Raw genomic sequence first — 26,106 nt, 5'->3', positions numbered from 1 at the left:
ATTCTAAGATGCAGTGGCCGTTAACAAGTTTAATTGCCTATCCTGCTTCTTTCAGGTAGATGCTACACAGAAGTAACTATAGTGTTTTCTGATTTTCTTGCTTTTTATATTTAAAAAAATAAAGCAGAGGACATAGAAGCAAAGAAAATATTAGTTCAAAGACTAAGCATTTTTATCATCTTACAGCATACTTTAATTAGAAATGATCAATTCACTACTGTTTAAGAATAAAGCTTGTAATCACATGTTACTATACTACTACGTGGCACATATTTGACAATGAAACTGCTAACATTACCTTGCCTTCAATTCCAATTCCACAGTCTGCTGCTTGGATCATGCTGACATCATTTCCTCCATCACCTGGAAAATGTCACTGCAATATTCAGCTCTTCAGAGGTTTTACTCTCCTGGCCTTCCAGTATTTTAGAAACCTCTTGTATACCTTTAAATTCTTACAATTAACCTATGGATTATGATTAATTACTTCAGCAATCAAGACTTTTTACTGTGGAATAAAGAAGATAACCTCACCTTTCCCATGGAATGGCATTTTCTGCCACAGCTACATAATACCTGACTGTTGATAAAGAAGTCTCTTTGGTTTTATTTCAACTATTTCTCAATGGTGCCATCTACTGCTTAAGTTTATTATAGATTTTAGCTACTGCAAATGAAGATCGTGCCAAGTTACCTATTGCACATGTGCGTTTTCCAGTGTGGTGCTGTAACAGTTTCACAATATGAGCTTTTTGGGTGGGAGAACATCGGCAGCACACTACAGCAGGACACTGACAAGCCAACTCTACAAATTCATGCTCATAATACTTCAGACAAACCTAAGGAAAAAAATACACTTGCATTTACTTACGATTAAATACTACTATATGTAGTCTAACACAAAAACACAATATAAAGAATTCTTTTCTGAAATTTTGCTTGCACAACACCCATCTGGGAGAAAAAAGCCACATTCTCCTGACTGTGGCTTTATCATTTTAAACGGACGTTCTCTTTCATTTGGAGAGCCAACATGCTTTGAGGTTAAGAGAAGAGACAATATTAAAGCATGCTGCATACAAATTCCATTCTGTTACCGTACAGGAGAACAGAGAACCAATAACATTAGCCCATCTAGAACACACATCCTCTAATTAGCACTCAGTGAAAAACAAAACTATCTCTAAGGACAACTTAAAGTATGGGCAAATATTGGAAAAAAGTTTAAGAGCATGAAGACACTGATACTTTACTTTTTCAACGTCAGTATATAGATAAATGTAATTTGACAGAAACCAAGTTCTTACCTCAAGCGAGTCCCCAGATATCACCAAGGCACAGTCATGCTTCCTCCTAAAGGCATTTAGTTCTAAGTGAGCCTCTCCTCGAGTGGTAACCTTCAATAAAAAACATTCACTTAAAAGATTTTTATTATATTCTTAAAAAAAACCTGCCTAAATAAATCAGGATTTGAGAACCCATGCCCAGAAGGCCTTGGTTCTTCAACAAGTGTTTTATCCCAGTGCAAGCCGAATACTCATGCGATGTGACTACACTTATGGAGTGAAAAAGTAATCCTCAAAACAAGGAAAATCTACGTAGTCAGCTTAACTAGTTCCTCACCAAAGTAGATCAGGGCTACAAAATTAATGAATTAATAATATTAAAATATCTAAAGTTCAAGCTGATCCGAGTCTTTCCATCTTGGCAGGGCTAGAGAAATAAATAGACAATAAACTGAGCAAACCCCAAAACTTTTATTTATTAACCAGTAAAATATGTTCTTAGAATAATGCAAAATGTTCGTATTAATAGTTCCTTCAGTTTGGGTAAGTAGACACAGATTTCAAAAGGCACATAAAAACGCTCATTAGTACTAATCCTTTTGGATCTTGCATGAGTAAGCAAGCAGGATCAAGTGGCATAATACAAAAGAACTACATCATAGATTTTTAAATTTACATAATTATTGTTTCAGAAAGGCCCAGCTGTGAAATGCAAAAAATGGTCAAAGGTTACCAAATGGATTTTGGAAGGTTTTAAGCTAGAACATAGAACATGAAAAATTTCATGGAGGAGATTGAGAAGATTGGCAGTTTTGGTTTTTTTCCAATAAAAGATCAATGTATTTTAGAGCTATCATCTAAGATAAAGTTCCAAGCACAGAATAAAACACAAACTCTGATTACACTTTTAATTTTGGCTCTGTCAGCACTTTGATTAAATAACTTTTAAAATATATGAGTCTTAATTACACTGAACGTGAAGATTTGTCTTTGGTTCACTACTACCCAGAATCAGATGCAGTCCAAAGACCTTTCTCCCTTCAGACGGGCTCTACTACACATAAAATTTGAGTTACATTAAAAAGCACCTGCAAACAGAAAAACCCATACACATGCCCCAATTCAGAATTTTTTTCCCCCTTTCCCACAGTTAAACATGTAAAGAGAAAGCTCCTTGTCTGCCAACTGTTAGGAACCCCGGATTGCATTGGCCCATTATAATCTTTCTGCATTACAGAGATTAAAAGATGTCAGCACTTGGCGCACACTGATGAGCAGTAATTGCCCTCTCTGTTCTACCTTTCACCTAACAGAGGTATTTTTAAAAAATTTGTAAATACCTCTAGAACAATGTATCAGTTAATTTCATTAAAAAATGAAGAAGCTGAGACTTCTAAGAATAAAAAGGAAGAGCATTAAAATCAAAATGCATCTTTTTGGGAAGCCAAAGTAGTAAGTAATTTTTTATTTACTAATTTGTAACTAAAATAGAAGTGTTAGAGTGTTTGGTATTTTCTTACATTAATCCAGTAGTTATTTCTTTGCAACAAATACAGCCACGGAAATAAATCTGTATAAATCCATTTTCTAACTTATTTAAAACTTTGCGTACTCTAAGTTAACACAGTTTTATGCTGATCTCTTATTACCAGTCGAGGTAATGAAAATAAAAATCTGACTCAACTAAATAGATTTTGTTCAGGAAGACTTAATTTGTGGTGTTACAACATGGAAAGGTCAACAAAAATTGATCTGAAGTTTTATCAGAAGCATTAATAATTTAATTGCAAATAGTAGTCTGCAGGGCCTAATTTGCCATTCTGATGCTTCAGAAGAAACTACATTTACATGTAAATTATATTCATATAATTATTTCTGTAGGTGCAAGTGGTTCATTTAGAACAAACACAGACATATTATGTCTGATCACACAGCATCAATCAATGTCTGGAAAATCTATTTTTGTTTGGCTTCAGTAGAGTTGATGCTATGCAAATATAACCAAAGTGTATAGAAAAAGATATTCAGTTTACCTTTCTAACAATTATCTTAAACAGTCTGTTAATAAAATGCAAATATATATCATGATATACAAAAAAATTCTAATTTTCTCATACTGATTTGAACTACGTCTATACAGAGGATGTTGGCATCACAGTTTAATTCAGGATTAATTGTGCTTGAGTCTAAAGAGTTGTATTAATGAAAATGCTAGAACAAGCAAGAACCACATGTCCACTAAATTCCTGGACACTCTCTCCTACTGGCTCAGTGCCTCACATAGACCCCTCTCCATCATTATTCAGAGGCACCTTACTATGCCCACTGTGTAAGTGAAAAGTGTAAAATGCATGTTGAACCTGGGTCACCCAAACATGGCTACAAATATTTCAGTAGCATATCAACAGATCTAGAAACAAGCACCCTTAAACAGAAGCAATGCTTTGTAATTCTACATCCTTGAATAACAACCTAAGTACTACTCTCTTGACCATTATTATGACACTCAGTACAATAACCCAGGAATTTTTAACAAGCAGCCAACTACTAATCAAATAAGGCAACACTGTTATTAGCTGTCCTTTGATGAACCAACAAAAAAGTTAGAACTATACTTACAGGTCTGAAAATGTGAATATCTTGAGTCCTAGACACTAAGTGAGAACTTTTCGCAATGCATGTTGCTGTCTCCAGTTTATCTCCTGTTAACATCCATATCTGCAAAATAATGTAAAAGTTTACTCCATTGGACATTAATGTGTCTGTTCTCCAAATCTAAATGACATCTCTTCAACTTTTTTCTGGTAGTTTTTGGAATTAGATTACCAAAGAAAATATACTGATATGTGCATTTTTAATTAAAATTAGAGCAGTTTTTACTGCAGTAACACACAAAGCAGAAGGGAACTGTCTTTACTTCAGGCAGCTCCATCCCCCTTCCCTTCTCACAAGGGCCAATGTCTCAATTTACATGAAGACAAGGTGAAACTCTGGGGGAACCCACTGGCATAGCTAAACAGCAGGGAAAGCATAAAAGCTTTTCCCTATGGCCCTGATACTACCTTGATCAAAAGAGTGAGGATGCAGACAACTACAAGAGAGAGAACATTTGTCAGCAAAATGATGCGACACAACAGTCCGTGACCCTAGTGAGAATCTATCAGAAAGCAGCGGCCAAGCAATGAGACAGCATATCCTGGAGGAAGAGCTACAGTCCCAATGCTCCAAAAAGATCCTGCCCACTGACCATGCAGAATTGGGATGAAGGCATTAAAGTTTAAGGAACAAGATTGAGGATCCATCTGTTCTTAAAGTGAGACAGCTCTCTCTCCCTCAGCCCCTCAACACCAAGAAAGTTCACAGACATCCGGATGAAAGACCATTAGCCCTAGAGCAAACAGAACAGACCATATAGAAAGAATGACTTAAGCTGCAGGAGTTATTACTGGATAGTTACTAAGTTAACAGTTGCAATTTTATTAACTGTAAGCCTCTGTCTCCCTCTTTTCCTGTACATCTCAGGTAAGATCCTTTTCATTAGTGTCCATGTGGGTCACTGAATGGACAAAAGCCTCATGTTTTCTCATCAGTAAGCGAGTCATCTATAATTTTATGACCTATGTGCAGCTACTATTGTCTTTCCAGCCAACTATAATGTTGGCTGTAATTAAAGCCAGAACAGTTTTAATGCTCTGAAATCCTAGAACTAATCATTAAAAAAAAAAAAAAAACCCCAACAAAAAACCAACCACACAACCTAAAAATTGTCACACTGTTCTATACCTATTTGTAGCAGGATATACCTAACAGTCGGAAGTGAGCACATATAGAAGAAATATCAAGAGCAAACGAGAAAATACTATACATGAAGTACTAATATGTAAGTACTTTGCAGTAGTCACACCATACTAAAAAGAAATTTGATGTAATCATACATACACATATTTTTCTAATTGTACACACCACTGTATTACCAGCTAATTCACCTGAAAGCCTTTGGGGGACAGGGATTAATTAAAAACAGAATAACAAAATAGCAGACATGGGAAGGGGCCTCTGGAGGTTGGTTAGTCCAACTCCCCTGCTCAAAGCAGGGTCAACTACAGCAGGCTGCTCAGGACCATGTCCAGACAGTTTTGAACATCTTCAAGGATGGAGACTCCACAAACTCTCCGGGAGACCTGCTCCAGAACACGTAAGAAATTTTCTTCTTATATTCAAGGGGAACTTCCTTTATTGTAGTTTGCATCCATTGCCTCTTATGCTTTCACTGTGCACCACTAAAAATAGCCTGGCTCTGTCCTCTTTGCACCCTCCCTTCAGGTATTTATTTAGACATTAGTAAGATCTTGCTGAGCCTGCTGAACTTCACCCTCTCATAACTACTGTGGGTGGCCAAGGCTGTCCCCCCAACTAACTTTCACATCCCTGACCAGTTCCTCCTTGTTTGTTAGTATGAGCATCTCTCTTTGTTGACTCCTTAATCACCTGTGTCAGGAAATCATTGTCATTGCACTCCAAAATTCTCCTGGTTTGCTTGTGCTCTCCTGCGTTGCCCTTCCAGCAGATATCGGGGTGGTTAAAGTCCAGCACAAGGACCAGCACATGCAAATGTGAGGCTTCTTCCAATTGTCTGAAGAAGGCCTCTTCTAATTCTTGATCAGGCAGTCTGTAGTAGACACTCACCATAATGTTGTCCACATTGGTCTGCCCACTAATTCTAACCATAAATTCTCAACTGACTCATCATTTGTTCCAAGGCAGAGCACCATGCATTCTGCTCCTCTCTCATGTAAAGAGATTTCCCATGCTTGCTGCATAGCAAAATAACTTACCCTCCTTCTCAGGCTAAAAAAACCATTGTATCTGATTCAGTTTAACCAACGCAAAGTCAACACACCTTTGCTGTGCAGAGTTTGACACTCTGCTTCAAGCAAAATGTATATAGTCTTGCCCACTCCCCTCAGATATTGCTCGTATATTTATTTCAAACCCTCTCTCAAATAAATATGTTACTTCTATATGTGCAATTGATAGCTGTCAAGCATAGCCTGCCTATGAACAAAACACAGCACAAACTCTTGTGCAAAGCTTTGACTGTCCCTTGAACATGACTTGAACAAACTCCAAGGGCAGTTCTGAATTCTAGTTCAAACGATTCACCTTTTGATCTTTGCTGAGACTTCTCGTGAAGCCTGAAAATACTGTTATACAAATCTTGTGCCAAACTCACGTAGTGCCAGCTTGGACAGTTTACTGTAGACAGTCAGGGAACAAATGACTAGGAGTCACATACATTTATCCATGGTAGTTTTCCTACAGAAGCAAGCTAAAGATCAACAAAACCTGTGGTGGACAAGGGAACTTCGCACACAATGTCTTGTTTGTTTCTGCTAGCTCATGCCCAGAATGTATTCAGGACTTGGCATATTTCTTACTTTGAATGAACCTGAATATAGACAAAGATAATTCATGCCTTGTTAAAAAAAAGTTAAGAAATGATAACCTGTTATGTCAGCAGTATGTGCGTTTAATACCTTTATTCCAGCATTTCTTAGCATCTCTAGAGTTGGTCTAACATCTGCTTGCAGCTGATCTTCTACTCCAGTGAGACACAGCAATTCCATTTCTCGCTCCAAACTCTCTACAACAGCAGCAACCTTCAGGTTTCTATCATGTATGCTTAACTTTGCTTGGTTGTATCGACTCTGCACAAACACAAAACCACTTACGAATTTGCTATGACTCATAAAGTATGCATTCAGTCTACCAATCAGTTATAATATGGATTCACTAAACTAAATGTTTGTCTTTAAATATTTTCAATCAAGAACAAGATTAAAAGAGCGAATTTTACTTTACACCCAATGTTATACGTGTTTTTTCTGACAAATCACCTCAAGAGAACATCTTTTGAAGAACTATTAAGAATTAGGCATCACAGCGTCTAAGCAGGAACTGCCCTTATCTTTGAGAACAAGTAGATTTTTTAGGTCATGCTGAAGCTACATAATTAAAATTATGCTAGCTTCTGGGAAACACTGTCCAGCCACATAATAAAGCAAAACAGTATCCTATGTATGACTGCAGAACAATCACTAACAAATGACAAAGTCTCTAACAGATTGTGTGCCATACCTCAACTATCGATATTTTAAGTATGAATATTTTTTGCCACCTTAATAGAATAAAAAAGAGGAATGTTCCCCTTGAAGTAACTAAATATGGTGAAGCACAAGATCACTCTGTTCCTTCATACCTCAAAATCTTGATACTGTTCCTCAGTCAGTGATTTTTTGGCAACAACCAGCGTACGCAGTCCTTCTCGTGCCATATTACCACACTAAATGGACCAAACCACAGTATAGTTATGCAAATATTCAACCGTATGTAGACGTTTTATACTATATGCTAACAGGGGACATCTGTACCATAACTTTGGTGTTTCTTTAGACTCTTAGATTATTTTGGAGAAGGCACAAACAGAATAAAAAGCTATTATACTTCAGGTCCCCCAAATAAAGCGGCATGCTATCGGTAAACCAATTAGATTTCCTCTCCTAGCTTAAAGAAAATCCCTTTTAGGTTGAAGTTTTAAAATAAATTAAAACTATTTTTGAGGCATGTAACAGGGCTACATTTTCTTTTTACATTGAGCATACTTCTTATCAGAAAAATATCTACACATTAAAAATAGCCATGGAATAGTATGTCTTAATGAAAAACAAGGCTGTCCAGTGCAAAACACTTATTGATTTGACCTCATAAAGCTAAATAAATTAAACAAGTATTTTACAATTAATTGTGCATCATTATCGCCAAAAGTAATTTTTATGACATTTTGCTAGGTCTTGAGGGAGTTTAATTTATTCATGTCCCTGAATAAATCAAACTGCCCTGCAGCAGATATTGATTCATATTGCCAATACCATTATGAACATACATGGTGTAATCATTGTATTAACATATTGTCTGTATGTAGGGTCAAAATAAGATGATTGCTGGTACCTACTAGAGCCACACAGTGAAAAATATTAATCAGTTTTGAAATTCAGTCACAAGCTATTTTATATTAAGTTTAATAATAATGTGGCAAAAAAAATTTTCAATTTGGCTGCAACCCTTATTAAACTTTGTAATTCATAATCATACCTCACTGCAGAATTTGATAAAACAAGGGCATTTCAGGATAAATAGGTTTATAGCAGAATACTTCTCAGAAGTAATTAGGTTTTATGTGAAAGGTCAGTCAATGAAAAACAAATTTCGCTGTTTTAAGTAGGAACGTGTTCTGCTATGACTACCAGCTTTGCTGGTATAAGCTGTGGGTTATTCAAGAATTGGAAATAATTCTAATCCCTTAAAACCCATTCAGGATATATGTAACTGAACTTCAAAACCCACTACTGCTTTGGCTCAGGTTCTCCTTTAAACCTATTCCAACAATACCTGCTGTTTTGATTTTAAATTTTTAGTTTTTACAAAATTTTAATTTTTATAAATTTTGATTTTGTTTCTTACCTCTTCTTCTAACCAATCATTGTACTGTACAATAGTGGACATTGCAACATCTGCACCCTTCATATAAAATGTAATTTCTCCTGAAGATTCATCCTAAAATTTTACAAAAGAAGTGGAGGGAAAAAAATATTTGTTTATACAGTCAAACAATCACCTACCAATAACCTAATTGTCTTTCGAAGTAGTCAATGGATTATCATTTATAAAAGGGATAAAGTACCTTGCCAAGAGGTGGGTAAATTTTATTACTTGATGTTACTACTTTGAACGACATCTCTGATTCCATCGAGATGCATATTCCCTACTTTCTCATACAAGAGGATCAGTTCTAACTGAAGTCAATGTGAGTAACAGATTCTCAGCTCCCCTAAACTGCCCGTCTAAATTTTAAAATATCACTGTTATGCCCCCCCTAACTACTATTTTGTTTCTTTCGTGGCATAAACTATCTAACCTACAACAGGAAGCTTGCTCTGTATCTTTGAAATACCTAAGTAATTAAAAATTTACGAATAACTTAGTGTAAATGCTTGTTACAGATATTTTAATGATGAAACATTCATTGCATATTCAGAGAATTCACATGCAGGCAAATATAACCCAAATCAGTAGTTTCTGAGGTATGGTCTGTTGCAGAAGGAAGGGATTAGTCTGATCTGCAAGCTTCCTATCTCTGAACATGTCACTGTTAGACAGGCTCTTAGTGCCAACCTCACCTAATGAAACGCAGACTTGCCAAGGTCTCTCCAGACCTAAACATGCACATATTTTGCCTGAATTATCCTTGCCTAAGGCTAATGGCATGCCTGGCTTGTCATCACGGGCAAATAAAAAATGGGATGAGTTTGACACCTATTTAACTGGGACTTGGCACTGATCTAACCATCTAACAATGTGGTCTGATGCTGTTCTGCTACAGTGTCAGATTTTAGGTAGGGAGAAGGTAGAAGTATGTAGTGTGGATGGCTTAACATTCGCAGAGGTTTAAACCTTCCTTTTAGCACGGTGTTTGGGTTCTTTTCATCTGAGGTTTTAATGATTATTACTATGCTCCCAACTGGGCACCTAGGAGACAACTAAGCACATATCCTGTAAGTCTTAGACCCTGTGGGTTGTGCTGTGTATGCACAGGAGTTTAGATATCAATACTGGGTCTAGAAAAGCAGCAGCACTAGCAGTATCAAAAGATGCTAACTACTACTGTAAGAAATTTCAGCCGTTAATTTATGCCTTGAAGAGGCAATATACTTTGTATGAAAGAAATAAATGGAAAATTAAAAACAAAGGCTTAAAGGCAACTTGCAGCATCAGAGGCTAAGCGTGACGTAGTGAAATTAACACGTTCCCGTGTAAGAGAAGAGTTTGTCCTTTACAAAGCTCTCTGCAACATCAGGTTAGCCTGATTTTTCTGCAATTGCTTGCCTAGTATTTCATGTGTACCTGTGTCAAAGGTACACTTTCCATTTCAAAATCTTGTGAAGTGCATTTCCGAAGGATCACGTTTCTATTAAATTTTATAAAAATAAACATTCAGTAAAAACATTTTTTGAGAAATAAAAACCAACACCCAGAACACCCCCAAAATTACCCTAACTATGATCCCCATGCGCTTGCTCTCAGAAGTGAAGGGAAAGATCTGCAGAATATAGTACGTCAGAATGTGTCCACCAGGGGTCTTCAGCTGCATTGAGGTCAAATCCCTGTTAACCAGAGTGAGACCAACACTCTCTGTCCACTGCACTAGAGCTACCTAAAGAAAGAAAAAAAAAGAAAAAAGAGGCACGTTTAAGTATGAAAGGTCTATTATACTGTTATATAAATTAGGCTAAAGCCAAACAACTGTTGCTAGGGTAAAGGTCTAAACTCTTCCAAGAATCTAGGAAAAAAAAATGTGAATAGCAGTAGACTGAGTACAAAAAATACATCAAATGAGTATTCTCTTTAGAAAGCTTACAAAAATTCTTACGAAGAATATAAAAACTTATTTGAACTTATTCCTGCAAATGAGGTATTTAGAATATATTGTTCAGAAATAACAGTTCTAATAAAAAAAAACAGATATATATTCAACAATACTTAAAGGACATCCAGTAGAAATTATGCAGAACCAGAATATACTTTCTGTACCAATGACACAGCTATGTAAGTAAAAGATTTTGGGAGTATTTCCATATAAAACATTTTATTAGATCTACAATTACATGCAAGTTGACACACAGTAATATATAGTAAATAGACAAGCAAAGGATCTTATTTTTAGCTGACTTTGTTCACTTGCATCATTTTATTACATTGTTTCAACAATAATATAATTGAGTTCTTACCATACCAAATGAGATGGAAACCAAGCTTACAATACCGCATCCTACAAACACGCTTGTGAAAGTCCCTTTTACAAACCCAGAAATGCTGCATTATACAATAATCACTGTTAGCCACCACTACCTGGCATCTTAAATGCATGCATTAGAGAATAGCTTTTTTTTTTTTACTTTTGCTGCTTTAAAGTGCATGACATCTAGCTTCTACTTTCTCCTATGTTACGCTTTAAAATACACATTAGATATTTTTCTATCGCCACCACCGTGTGGTTTATTCCTTCAAAAAATTAATACTTCAGGAAAACTGCTTTACTGTTAGTTTATATACAAGCCATATTCCATATCTGAATGGGAGGTTTCTGATAAAAAAATATTCTCCTCCTCAATTCTATTTTTGTTTTTCCAAATGCTAATCATTATTGGAAACCAGATTTTTAAATTACTAGAAAGGTAATTATAATGAAGTTCACATGATTTTTATGGAACCTGCCTCTGCTATTAATCTCAGCCAAGATGAAAAAAATAAAAATTAAGCAGTCTGATAAAAGACATGCAAGTAGTAAAATCCCTAGATAAGTTCAACTGACATGATGACTAATGCTCACTAAGAACTTCACCCAAAGAAGTAAATCACCATAGCTTCTATGAAAATTTAAAATTAGGAAAAAAATTTGTGTGAACCCCTAAGAAACCCTAGCAATGCCATCTGTGTATGCATCACCAAATGAAAATACAGAGAGATGCAGTTACAGAAGAGAAAAGAACACACTTTGAAAAGCACCATTTTAAAACCTCGGAAATCACAGGAAGTCTTTTTAAAGATTTTTCTTCTTCAATAGAAGTACCATATAAGCTGTAAATGATCCAATACTCCCAAGGTTAATTTTCAATTTTCACAGTGAAAGGTTACTATTACATTCTGACCTGTAAATTGCATCTTTCTACTAATACCCTATCATCTCATTTGTGTCCCTTTGCAGCTAGGACTTAAGTGTTCTATATTTGGTGACTCACATCTGTTTATTATTTCGTTTATGCTTGGCTTCACCTACCATTTGAATTAGCATTTTGCAGCACAGTCATTTTGGATTCTTATACCTGGCCTACACACAACTGCATATTTTTTTTTTCTTTTAAATTGATCAGTGCAAACACCATAGCAGAAATAGTCAATAAGGCTCAAGAGTCAAATAGATGCCTAAAAGGCAACTGAACAAACTTGAGAACAAGACATTAAGTTTGACTTTCATCATTCAGAATGAAGCAGAGCAGCTAGACCTTAACAGCATCCAGAGCAACATAGCCAGAACTTACCATTAAATATCTGAAGCTTTTAGAATATACAAGTTAAAAAAAAAGAAAAGAAAAAAAAGAAAAAAGTATTTCACAAATGGCATGAAAACCTAAATTATAAATCTTAACGAATAAATATATACTGAATGGCTGGCTATACAGATTTCAGAAAAAGGATTCTTAGGTAAGTCTCTCTTCTTGAGGTTTCCCCTCTACAAGTATATTTTCTTCTCTTGAATACGTTTCTGAAACCTTACATTAAAATGGTTTTGCGATCTAGTGTGCATACATGAAGAACCCTTAGAACGCCAGGTAAACGCAGCAGCTGTGGCTTCTACAGAGCTTGATGTATTGGATGGAGTCAGATAAAGCAATCCAAGGTTGGACAAGCACCAAAGTCTTTGCTGTTGATGCTACCATTTTGCTTTTAAAAAAAAAATCTATTCTAATTATAATATTTATTTGCCCATAACCATTGATTTCCTAACACGCACAGATGAAATGTGTCAACTTTCCTGAATCCAGGTTAGGGACTTATTTGAATATTTTGTGGCTCTTGTCTGGCTTATCACCAAGCTTCCCTTCTATGGAAACTGGCTGCCTGGTAGACAGAAGAACATTGGTAGATATAGGGTCCGCCCACTAGAGAGACACAGGTGTGCACCTGAACCCACTAACTGCGTGGTGTTCCCAGGACAGGTAATGTAGTGGAGTCAAAGAGAGCTTCTGTGCTTTCTAACTTGCTAGTTGTCCTCCTCCTCAGTAGCAATCCAGAGGGTAAAGACGGCTATCCACCTCTTGCGTGACAAGGTGAAAGTAGCAACTTCCAAATGAGGAATGAAGGTAGCAAATACTTGCACTATGAAACGGAAATGCAACAGATCTGACAAAAGCTACTGAGAAACACCTCTTGTTTAGTGCTTCTTCAACAAAATCTTTCAGATGTTTCTATTTACCACACGCCCACTGTAGAGCTCTGGTTGCCTCTGTCAGCAGTGTCTCTCCACTAGAGGCCACCCGACCCTCAGAGTTTCCATAGTTCATAGCCCCAAATATCAAACTCTTCAATTACCACAGCACAGATTTCCATTCAAAGTCAAATTCAGAGACTTCATAAAAAAACTCAACTCAAGCAGTAACTGTGCGACCCACACTGTAACCTACAGAAGTACCAGCTCAGGATGTGGAAGCAGCTTCTCTGAGCAGGACGGTGTGTCTACCTCAGCTGCCTGAGGAACATGTGCATCTCGAGAGGGGCATGAAGAGGAGACATTTCAGAAGCACTGTTGTTACAGACCACGCATACTAATTCCATGTTTTGGGGACATAATCATCCCATTTGTTTAGAAATGTTCATTTACAGAACTGAATCAAAACAAGCAGCTTATAAATATCTTAGGTAGTTTCTATAAAGTTCCATAAAGTACATAGGGTTGTTAAGTGACAATAATGCAGTTGCCTATTTTATCAGTCACAAAACCTAAGCCTACTAGAGTCAGGAAAATGAATAGTTAAGGACTTCACAGACTCCATATAAAGCACATTAAAAAACCCAAAACCATTATTCCTGTTGTGGATTCAGAACTGCATCTTTAATTAGAACATTAGACTGATCTTAACCTAAAATAAATACTAGTCAACAATTTTTAAAAAACTTTAGAAAACATGTAAACTCATAGGCTACAAAAACCTTGGTATATTTAATTTTATTGTACACCAATTACATTCTAAATGATTTTTTTTCCAACCATGGTGTCAACTTTTTTTTTTTTTTAAAGGAAAAAATATCTTCTACAATAAGTTCTATTAGCCTATGACTCCCATTTAGTAACACAAATGAAAATAATTATGTGGCAGAAAATGCTACAAATATCTAAGCACATAAGTCAATAGTCAAAATTAAGGCTGACATGTAAGATGAAACAGATTGTCCATAGAAAGCATTTAAAGGAACAGCTGTATCTTTATTTACTTTCAACCCTGAGGATGAAAGAGTTAAGTACCCCCCTGCCCTATCAAATAACAGGAGTTTGCTTCTCTCTGGAGTGGTGTTAGATGGCTTTAGGCCATTCAGTCAGTATGTACAGGACTGTTCCTTACATAGCCCAACTCAAAGCCCACCTCTGAATTCTCCTGATCTTTCCCTGTGAGGGTGAATAACTTACACAAGGAAAGGCACTCTCATTCCCTCTCAGATTAACATCTTCCTTAGCTTCCTCTGGACCAACAGGAAATATCACTTATCACCCAGCTGCCTTACCAATTTTCAGTTTGGGGAATTGCAACACAGAGTCCCTTTGCTCTGTGCAAAACGTAGCTACCTCTAGTTACTTGTCATCTTGGGAGCATGATGGCATGAAGAAGTTCCAGTTAAAGAAAATCTGATATGGTCACTTGAAAAAATGAAACTCGCCTTGCCTTTGGGCACATAGGGTTATAAATCCACAAAGTGAGGTATTTGAAGCACCCTGCTGAATCCTGAAGACCTTCAGTTACTGGATCAATCCTAAAAGGCTGTTACTGCTTGGCAGAAGACCAAAAAAATGCCCTAAGGCTGTTTTTGTTTGCTTTAGATACTACATCAATCAGGACTGGAACATACAAACCATCATACTGCTACCGCTCCCTTTGAATTCTGGGCTGTTTGGAACTTAGCTGGTCTTAGGAACCTAATCCACTAATTTTGTTTTTTATAACAGAATATTTTGAGAGAGAAAGCCGAAGTGAAACAAAAAAACCAAACAACCCAACCCACTCTTAGTTTGGGTAAATTGAAACAGAGATTGGATACTTACTTGACTCAAACATAAGTTTTTATCAACCAAGACGGAATAGCAATGTATTTCTATGAAAAAATATTCAAAACTCTATTTAGAGTGAAACTGTCAAGGCCTTAGTGCACTCTCCTTCCTAGCAGTTTAACCATCCGCGTTCAAGGCCAGCTCACTGTTAAGAGCTGTGATAAAGAAACAGCTCGAAGAAGCCTCCATGGAGGCTTCCCTCTCCCTCTCACTTGGCTCTCACGCTTGGCCGTGTGAGAGCTACATTGCAGTCACATTGCAGCTATGCCCACACTTGGCCACATACCCCGCTGACCTGGCCCTGATAGGCAGACACAACCTCCCGGCTTTGGACCAGCCTCACTGCCATGAACTTTCCTTGCAATCACCAGACTGTGGCTAATACTGGTTACTGTCTCGGGACCTGATCCTGACTTAATGATTTGACTTCTTGGCTTGAATTCAGACGTGCCTCATCACCACAGACCTGTACAACGATCTATACTTTTGATTGTCTCTGGTTTCCATCATGGGACATGCTCTTTTCACCTTGCTTGGACATTGTGGGGCTGTACACCTCATCACTGAGGCCGCTGCCTCTAGCAGCCTGGCTATCATACTCAGCTCCTGGCTTCCCTTTCCTTGTAGGCCAGCCTGCCGTTGCTGCTCCCTACCAGAAATATCTAACTGCTCAATATTTACAAAGTGTTGCTCAAAACAGTTTATGACTAATTGTCACTTTCAACACACAATATTCCCTTTTGCGCTAACATCAGTTTAAGAAAAAGACCCACCACCTCACGGCTGGTGTTGGCAGTTCTTTTCCACCCCATCCAGCAGTTGGGGAGTTCCCCCACAGTTGTGCTGACAGCTTTTCTGGAGCCATGCTATGAACCTGACCACTTAAACTGAAAAATGACCCATATAAATAAAAGCTTTGAGGGTTTTGGCATATATGAGGGAACAATTTGTAGGGTGAGAAAGAAGGACTAGGGATGGAAATTTTGAAAGCTCGTTTTGCTGCTTAGAAGAATTCTCATGTAACCAACCTTCATTTGTTTCAGAGTATTTAAGAGCATCTTCACTTCAGACAATACGATCTACTTTCAAAAATCAGGTTGCCGTGTAAGGTATACAGAGATTATATGTGTGGCATTTTGAAGTTAAGGCTATTGGTTTGGAAACAGGGAAGAAGTAGTGAGATTTCCTTTTCCCACTGCCTGAGTGTTCCCAATAGTTTCTGTTTGGATTGTTCAACAACAACTCACACATGTTTCCAATCAGCACTGGTTTGTTTATATTTATAAACAATGATTTGATAACTAACATTTGCAGTCTATCACTTTTCATCGAGAAACTTCATAATTAAAATAAAATTATTAACTTAAAAATACAGCTTGATCATGTGAAAAAACTGCTGATCAATATTCAAGACAAGCTGTGGAGTAGTTATTCTTTGTGGGTCTCGAAGGTCATGAAAGTGATGGTTTTATGCTGAGTGATTTGCTTTTCACAATACATTGACAAAACAACACAATTAGTCTTGCTTCAATAAGCACATACAATAAAATGAATTAAACAATACAACATGTCTCATACATTACAGCTTCACTTTTGTAAACACAAAAGCTGCTTCACTAAGGGCATATCATTTCCCTGTCTGTTTTTAAATGATTGTCTTTGTATCCTTGTAATTAATTTTAGCAACTCTGTTGTCTCTGGACAGAAACGTTGGAATTAAATAACTGACCACACTTTAAAGTAGTATTTAAATATTCAAAATCCTGGAATTAGAAATGCTTGAGAATATAATATGCAGGACAAAGCATAACCAATAAATAGCTGGTTTATGAGAGTAAGCAGTCATTAAAAATCGTGACTGATCAATCTTTTCTGACCAAGGGGAGCAAAGGTCTTCAAAGGCTCCTGTTCATAGCATGCCCCTGAATAGCTTGGGTCTGTGACCTTTGAACTCCATTGCTTTACCTACTTAGCTTATATCCTTTTATGATTGTTCATTACATTAAGGTAGCTGGCTTTCTACAGATGAGCTGAATCCACACCTATGATGGCCAAGTAGGAGCCATTTCCATTTTTTTCAGTGAGTTCTCAGTGAGTGTTTATTGTTTGCTATGCTACAGCTGTAGAGGACAAGTGACAGACAAATGAAACTTTCCACTCTTTCAGAGAAAATGAAATATTGATCACTTATCATAAGAAACAAAGAGCCTGGCATAAGTAGGGTTCACATTATGAATACAAAATCAGTTACTTATCTCCGGTTACTCTAACAATAGATAAATACATCTTTTATGATGAATATACCTACTTCTAAATGTGCATACTTTGTTATGGTTATATTTTATTTGTATATGAATGCACGCATACACACACAGATGTGAAGAATTTCAAAAGAATTCCATTTCAAAAGAATTCCTCAAGTCAATTCATTAAGTGTATAGTGTGTCAACGTATTACTAAACTGCTTCTTATACTTTCCTACATGGAAGAATAGTTTACACTTATTGTTCTCTGCTCTTTATATATGCTATGGTGATATCATGCAATATTATATAATGCAACAGACAATTGTGCAAATAACATCTTCTTTCAAAAGACTGCAATCAAGCCAGATCCATAAACAAAATCTAAGAGAACAGAGTTGTAATGTTGAGAAAGTACAATGCATAAAACTGGTTAAGTCTATTAAATGATAATGTTGCTTATTAACCATATACGTTGTGATAGGTCAGTGCTGAGGTTAAACAGAAAACATCAATTGAACCATTTCCCTAAATAAAGCTCCAGGGTGCAATATTCAAAGCACTTTATTCAATAAAAAATGCTTTTAAAATGGTACTTTGGTGATTGGGAAACATTGGCATCATCCGTCAACCTAACTGCAGGAAAGTTCAATAAGCTAAATAATGAACCATTTACATTATTTTCCTTAGGCTCCAGTGATTTGCAAACATAGCATCAATAGAACTCTTTAAAAAATTATGATAAAGACCTGCTAGTCTTTCAACTCTTAGGCTTTTTGCTGTCATGCTGCAATTTTTATGCTGTTTAAATGTTTTTTGTAGCTTCATCTTTTTGTAAGACTCCATTTAGCATCAATATCTCATTATATTAAAGCATATTTGTTCAATATGATAATTTTACTAGTTTTTCAAGCATTATCTTTGAGAAACAAAAAGGAAATTTAATGCTGTCTGTTCTAAAATATAAGTTCTTCATTTCATTGTCATATAGTTTGAATGTATGAGTCGAGAGGATTTAAAAAAAAAAAAAAGAAAACATTATTAAAAGCATACCTGTGCTTTCCCTTCCTTGAAGCACTAGCAGTTTCTTTGTTGCTGATTTCCTCTTCCACTTCCCTTTCCACCCTGAGTCCCAGATCTGTCATACTAGCACTTTATCAATGTTCCTTTCCTCTTTCCAAGGTCAAATTCCTTACTGTCTTCCCAGGGCACCACTTGCATAATTCTCAAGTCTTACAGCAGTTTCCTTTAGCAAATACGGGAGCAGAATTGCTCTTCATAGTAATATTTTCAAGTTCCAAACAACTGAATGAATATACAAAAGCCCACAAGGAGAGAAGAGCAAGTGGGAGAAAATACTCACATAGTCTCTCTCAATTGCACAACCCTTCACCTGATTTAGTAATACTTTTGGCTGTTAAAGCTGAATGTTTACTTAATCCATAGCTGTCATCGTATCTTCATAGGTAGATACTTGCTCATGCAGTCTTTCATTATATTTAGTAATACCTCTCAGGCTCATTACACTGATCTATTTAGCAAATATGAATATATGTGCATATGAAAATTTGTACACATGTGCATAATACAAGTCAAACATTATACAACTACACTAACAAACTATATTTACAGTGCATCTCTGGCATAAACAAATGCACCTCCAACATTCTCAATTCATAATGCAGATTAACCCACGCTATACAACACCACATAGAGTAGTATGGATTATTGATTTTAGCCAACGAGCAGTGTCTCAAGTCCTGCCTAAAGGTTATTTTTAAAAATGTTCTGACTGCCACTTTTTAATCACTGAGAACCAGCCACTTCTTTATATTCCACAATCCTTTGACACTATGAACTGTGTTTATAGCATCTGAAATGCATGTAATGCCTGCTAGTTTGGGTCTACATGAAGACAGACAACTTTATTTTTTGCATTCCTAAATATACTTGTTATAGACTTTTTACTTTTAGCAATTACAGCTAAAAGTATCTCTATCTGACCTTGTATTAGATCAACTTGTATAGCTAGAAAAATATACAGGCTTTCAGATACACACTCCCTTCTTCACATCTTACAACAACCTTGTTTTGATTATGACTAAGCTACCGTGGCTACACCACCAACAGTACATCCAAGCTTCAGACACTGCTAGAATTTCTTTAAAACAAAGATGCCCCTCAACCTGCTCACTTTCAGAGGCAAACGAACTTTGAAATACTCTGTTTCTTTTTTTTACTGTATCAAGTACATACTTGTTTTTATAATGTGAATGGGTTATAATTATTTTTATGCTCACTTCGCAGTATCTTGAAACTTGAGCTTTGCCCCTCTCTTCTAATATCTTTTTAGACTGAATTTTAGGCAATCAATTTAGGCCCCAAAACAGGATTATTCAGGACAATAACTCAAATCCACTGAAAGCAGTGGGATTTGTTTAAAATCTGGATTTCAGTGGAAGTCAAATGCATGTTTTTATTGAAACGGGATTTTAAGTTTGTGCTACACTTGATGCAATTTTGACGGAACCCTGAAGATTATGAAGCTGTCTAGGGTTTGAAGCTCAAAAGCTTTTCTACAGGAGTATTTGAGGTCTGCGGTTTTTTTTCCTGTTAAGAATCTATACAATCTACTAACTGGTAGTGTCTCTAGCTAATGTACCTGGTTGTCCATTACTCAAAGCAGTTTCATATTCCCTTTTGCATGTATATGCTATGATTCATACATGGATTAATGTTTTACTAATACACCTAATAACTTTAGCTAAATACTCAACACAGTATTGATCCCAAAGCACTGACTTCACAGACCTTTTAGTCAAATAATTGAAAACATTTTTATGTAACAAAGAAACGCCAGATCCTTCCTACAGCTGTAGAGAAAATAGAACCAGATTACTGCTAATTTTAAAGAAACCCCAGCCCAAAACACTCTTCTTTCACAGTTCTGCTCTTTTTAACTTAGCTTATCCTGTTCTTCATGAGATATTAATTTTTTCACCCTTGCATACTAACCTCATCAGGACTGGAAGCCTGGTAAGTTCGATTTTCATCACTGAAGTCCTGATCCACCTCCGCATACTCTGTTTCTCCAGACACACCAGCCCGGGATTCATATACTGGGGTCACGTTGTGGCACAGTGCAATGGCCTTCACTGCTTCATGTATCCGACTGCTGACACTCTTGCGGACTTTGGGTGCAGACGGCTGAGGTTTCCTAGATGGTGTTGAACTCGTACTGTTTCCACTATTCTGAGAATGCACCTTTAAGACCCAACACAGTGAATAGTAAAACAAAGTTCAATAATGGAAACAAAACATGAATACTAATATACATATCCAGTTGTTCCCTTTACAAAGGCTGATAAATGATAAGGATAGTAACCATTTATTTATTTTACATAACCTACTGTTAACTCATTCAGTTTGTGATTCATAAAAACCCTCATCTACTTTTCTGTAGAACTGATACATAACTGTGGGTTCATCACCTTGCATTTGTAGTCAGATTTCAGTAACAGAGCCTGCAGACAATTGAAAAATGTGAAATGAAAAGAAGTATGCAGTAAAAGGGGTGAATAAGATGACTGGAGTCTGCAGAAAACCCTGCTTCCTCACTTCGGAATTTACCTTTTACAGTGAACTGTCACAATAGTCCTTTAACATCCTTTACATTCTATGAATTGTTTTTTAAAAAGTATTTAAGCCAGCAACGAATTGGATGAGTTCAGAAACACCAAAACAAAATTGCAAGAGTGGTGTTCTGTTGTTGTTCTTTAGCCTCTTTGTCACCTGTGTACATTCAGCGGTTGGAAACTCTAACACCATTAAATTGAAAAAACCTTTCCTTTTAAATCTTCACCTAAATCTCTGTATTTTATAGACCACCACGTTGGTATGGAACAAAAGAACAAAAGCAAGTATCATTGTTAAGTATAAATATTAGTAGTCATTAAAATACAAATATTGCTGATTTAATTTATAACCTACACAATTTCTGTATTGTTTGTGAACTAATGCAGTTTGTATGCTTGTGCTACAGGCTGAAATTTGTTTGTCCTTACAAGAACGCAATATCTAAAAAATAATAATGCAAAATAATAGTTTGACACATATTTGAAGATCACATTACTGTTGCGTAACTACTAAACTGTTTTAAGTTATCCTTCAGAAATGCTCAAGCACATGATTGAATTAATCTTTTAAGAGAAAGTACTATATGTTTATAATTGGTTGAAAATAAGTGGGGGTTTTTTGTTTTTTGGGTTGTGGGGTTTTTTTTTGTTTTGGGTTTTTTTGTTTGTTTGTTGTTGGGTTTTCTTTTTATTTCTTTCTTTCTTTTTTTTTTTTTTTTTGTTGTTAAAGTCAGCACATTAAATATATCAGCAGGACTACCAAAGGCTCTTCTGTTCACTCCAGGGTAACTCAGAAAACCTCTTCAGAAACCACGCTTTTTTCCTCCTGACTGCAATCTGCTGAACCGTGAACATTCTGCCCATCAAATTACAGTGTTGTCTAATAAAGGGTTTAACTTTCTGCTCATCTGGCACTGATTTTCAGCTACTGCTTTAAACTTCTGCATTTGCATTCTGCTAACGCTGATGCCATTACAGCTGCAAATAAATTAAGCTGATTTACTCCTTCTGAATTATGTTATGTTTATTGATGCTTGTATAATTTAATTTCACACAAATTCCATTAAAGATTATGCCCTCTATCACAAAATGCTTCCAGTGGGGAAATATAATCAGGTTATAATAGATTTGTGTGTTACATTAAGATGACAATAGTCTAGTAGGTCCACTGTAATAATAAAACAGAACACAAACAAGGGATAAAATCAATGTCACACAAGAACCACTGCCTAGATAACTGGCAGCTTCTATTACCATAGATTAAATAAAACCTCACCATACTTTTTCAGATTGAAACAACTGTTTAATAGTTGCTTGTTTTGTTACCGAGACTCCTTCATTTTTCTGTTTTAAAGAGTTGCTACCAACACACACATAATTAAAGTATTATTTAAACATCAAATAGTGTTATATAAAGCTGGGAAAAAAAGGAAGTTCCAAGAAAGTTCTTATCATCATCTACTAACAGCAAACCTAGATTTGGGAAATTTTCCCCACAGTTGAGAAAAAAAAACTTCCCTCACATTTCTTACTTTTTTAAAAATTTTCAGTGCCAAATACGTTACAGTTATTAAAAATTTAATTAACCATGGGTACCACTCATTAAATTTTACAGCAAACTAGTAAAAGCTTTAAGCAAGTAAGAAATCCAGGAATCATACAATTCTTTTCAGACAGCATATATAACTGCAAAATACGAAAACAGTGTTAATGAACATGCCTCCTCTAGAAGACTGGTGCTTCGTTGTCAAACCCAACAGACCTAGGTGTGCTAGCTCAAGACTGTCAGTCGTACTATTTATTGCTACTATTTATTGTACTATTTATTTATTCACTATTTGTGAATACCCAAACAACCCATTATAACAAAACTATGTTTGGGTGATTTTTATAAACATAGTCAGGTAGCAATTACTTTCAGTAACCCTTTCTGAACCAAATTTGGACTGCTGACCTTTAGGTAAAAGAGCTCCATATCTCATTTCCAAGGCATATTATTGCATCTCAGTTACTATTCATGGCTATACCTACTAAGAATTGAGCTGAAATAGATTTATCCAAGGAAAAGGAATTCAAGAAGTGGATTGTGGATCTGTTTAGATGGGAAATAATACAGAAATTGAACTTGCAGACTAAAAACTTGTAACATACATTGGTTATTCACTGCTTTCCCTCCTGCCTCTCTTCCAAAAGCTACATAATATTAACTGAGTCCAGCGTGGTGTCCAGTCCAACTAAGTACAGCGACTTTTTAATTTTTACTTTTATTTTAAGCAAATGAGAAGGGAGCCATAGTTCAAAACACAGCACAAGATTCAAATCAATTGTTGATCCTACAATCCTTTTACAAGAGAAAATGAGGACACAGACAAGAAGGTCAGTCTACAAACTTAACTGGGTCAGCCAGTCATGTTTGTGTATCCAAGTTAACTATGTAAAAGAACTTTTATATAAAGTTTTATAAATTTTACTTTGACAACTATTTTTTTACTTTTTGGTTATACCAGTTAATGTGGCTTTTCGATGTCTATTCTTGATATCTTCAAAGATATAATTACTGTTCGTCTTGTTCCGGACACTTGTAATTTGTAGTCTCAATAATGAATAGCTTACTTTTAGATGATTTGGCAGGAGAAAGACTGCACTGCACAGACAGGTTAACACAGATTTCTGCTAGTGGGGAATAGAAAACTTCTTTAAGTGGGTATTACGAGGAACTTCAGAATCAGGAGAGAACTATGTACTGTCTCACATTTTTCCCTTTCATCATATCTGTTAAGAGATACCTACAACTGAAAGAACTTTCATAGTATCTCAAATTTCTGAACATAATCAGTAACAATGCTTCAATGCTGTTAAAAAAAAATTGCAATATTAAAGATAAATAATTTATGAAATGAGATACCTGTGAATAAGAGTTTATAATATGACTCTGAATTTCATCCATTGTGTCTGTTCCATAGGACACAGTACCTAGGTGGAGGCGCTTAAATATCATCTCATTCTGTGTAAGTGTTCCTGTAATAAAGAAGTAGTACATCACAAAGCAGCAAAAAATACCATGAGAGGGCCCCAAAAAAAACCCCAAAATCTTTCTTTTGGAAAGAAGGAATGAATCATGAGTTATCATCAGTTTAGTTAATTAAAGGAATTTTGTGGAGAAGATCAGGGTTAGTCATACTGGAAGAAATCACTGGTTCCACCTTCAAGCTGATTCTGCCAACACAACTAAATATTGTGCAATAAACAAGCTCGAAAAAAGACAAAAACTTTTCTCTTCATGTGAAAGATAGAAAATGCAGTATCTGAATGGAACTGACTCTCAAAAGCCAACACAAGAGTTCGCACCACATATCAGGAAATCTAAAGCAAAGAAAAAAAACAACCACCAAACCTCCAAAATTCATACAGATATCCTGCACTTCGTGTACAAAGACAGACATTCTGGCAAACAGGCACATTCAATGTTATCTGGAGTAAGTCATTAAGACCTAACATCACTTTCAAATTTGACAGATTTAGCCTCCAACCGGAATAAGCCAGAATGAACGAAATCAGTGTTTTCAGAGCTCACTTCACATTTGTAAGAAACTACAGGGTGTCAGTCACAGACTGACACTTTGCATCCACCTCTGCCAACTAGTCACATCCTCTGGTTTGGAAAAGCTCCAATTGAGGGGTGGGGGCTTCAGCCTTCCATGATGGGGCACATCAAGCAAAAAGAGGTCACTACTGTCTAGCTTCCCATGGTCAGCTCACAAAAGATCATTTTGATAATGACTCTTCCTAAAACTTTTTTCCTATGGTTACTCAGCCGAAGTGAAATTAATATAGTATAAAGCTATTCTTATATTTAACCACACAGTTTTGGATCATTAAAATATACAAATCTGATGATAAAAAAAAAAAACCACAACACAAAATGGTACCAAAAGTTACATTCTTGAAGCTTCTACAATATTTTTAATTTGGAGAATATGATAATTATCTATAAATAAAAACTGCAGAATAAAATATTTCATATTAATTTTACTTATCTAGACAATTTATGTATCATGTCTTTGTGCCAGTATGCCAAAATACACAGTAAGCCACAGGAAGACAGAAGACTAAGAGCATGACATATGCTATAATTACTATGTGGAAAACAGAACTGTTTGGACAGGTAGCATCCAGTTTATGCATTTAAGAGGGCTAGAACCATTAGTGATCTCCAAAGATTCGGTAGGGCTGTAAAAGTCTCATGTCTTTCTCAGTTATACTTGAGATGTCTATCACTCCTACTTCCTGGTAGTATCTGTATAGTGACACTTCATCTCAATTATTGTACCATCACACTGCACTATCAAACCATGTCTGCCTGTATTACCAGCACTAGATGATCATTCCAAATTCCCCCCGCTACCGTTAAAAAATTACACTTCCCATTCGTTTTTCCTTAGATGTTGTTGAGGTTTTTTTTTTCTATAGTCATATTATTTGAATTTAAAAAAAATATTTAAAGTAAGGTTTATGTGAAATGCATAAATTCTCCACAAAATATGCATAACATTATCAAAAATTCACACGAGAAGTAGAATATTCCCAAGGTTGGAAAACAGCCCAGGAAGACAAAGTTCCTGATCTCTAGAATGAGCAAGTCAGAAATTTTTGGTTACTTTTATACAAGGGATAAGAAGATTATTTTGTTTTTACAGTAATCATATAAAACCACGAGAAATTACTTCTTCTGCCTTTATTATTGAGACCTTTTGTTAAATTTATTGATTAAATTTTTTACTTTAATTATAGACTAGAAAAATCCAATCTCCAGTTTGCACGAGAGACTAAAATCTCCATTTGTAAAAAAAACCAAACCAAAACCAAAACCTACCCCTTTGTTCAATAATGTTTATTGCAATAAATTTCCAAGTAAATCTGCATCATCTTCCTTACTTCCCAGGCATGCTAATATCTCCTCACTGCCCTTAGCTTTGCCAAGTCTTTGAATTAAACACTCCCTAGGA

General features: G+C 36.0%; 1 protein-coding gene across 8 annotated transcripts in view; it reads right to left on the bottom strand.

The window, feature by feature from the left end:
* ATP9B (ATPase phospholipid transporting 9B (putative)) overlaps positions 1–26,106 on the bottom strand; it is a 173,382-nt gene that overhangs the window by 11,185 nt on the left and 136,091 nt on the right. For all 8 annotated transcript variants that reach the window (XM_075142839.1, XM_075142840.1, XM_075142844.1 and 5 more), the window contains 10 exons: positions 24,006–24,118; positions 20,481–20,729; positions 10,396–10,557; positions 8,808–8,900; positions 7,546–7,629; positions 6,824–6,994; positions 3,906–4,004; positions 1,308–1,397; positions 695–839; positions 299–363 (listed from right to left, as the gene is read on the bottom strand). In XM_075142839.1, coding sequence (XP_074998940.1) covers positions 299–363; positions 695–839; positions 1,308–1,397; positions 3,906–4,004; positions 6,824–6,994; positions 7,546–7,629; positions 8,808–8,900; positions 10,396–10,557; positions 20,481–20,729; positions 24,006–24,118 — 1,271 coding nt within the window. The remainder of the gene's footprint in view (positions 1–298; positions 364–694; positions 840–1,307; positions 1,398–3,905; positions 4,005–6,823; positions 6,995–7,545; positions 7,630–8,807; positions 8,901–10,395; positions 10,558–20,480; positions 20,730–24,005; positions 24,119–26,106) is intronic.

Source organism: Calonectris borealis, chromosome 2 (genome assembly GCF_964195595.1).
Source record: "Calonectris borealis chromosome 2, bCalBor7.hap1.2, whole genome shotgun sequence".
NCBI lineage: Eukaryota > Metazoa > Chordata > Aves > Procellariiformes > Procellariidae > Calonectris > Calonectris borealis.
Note: the sequence above shows the minus strand (reverse complement) of the source record. Positions and strands in the feature narration are given on the sequence as shown.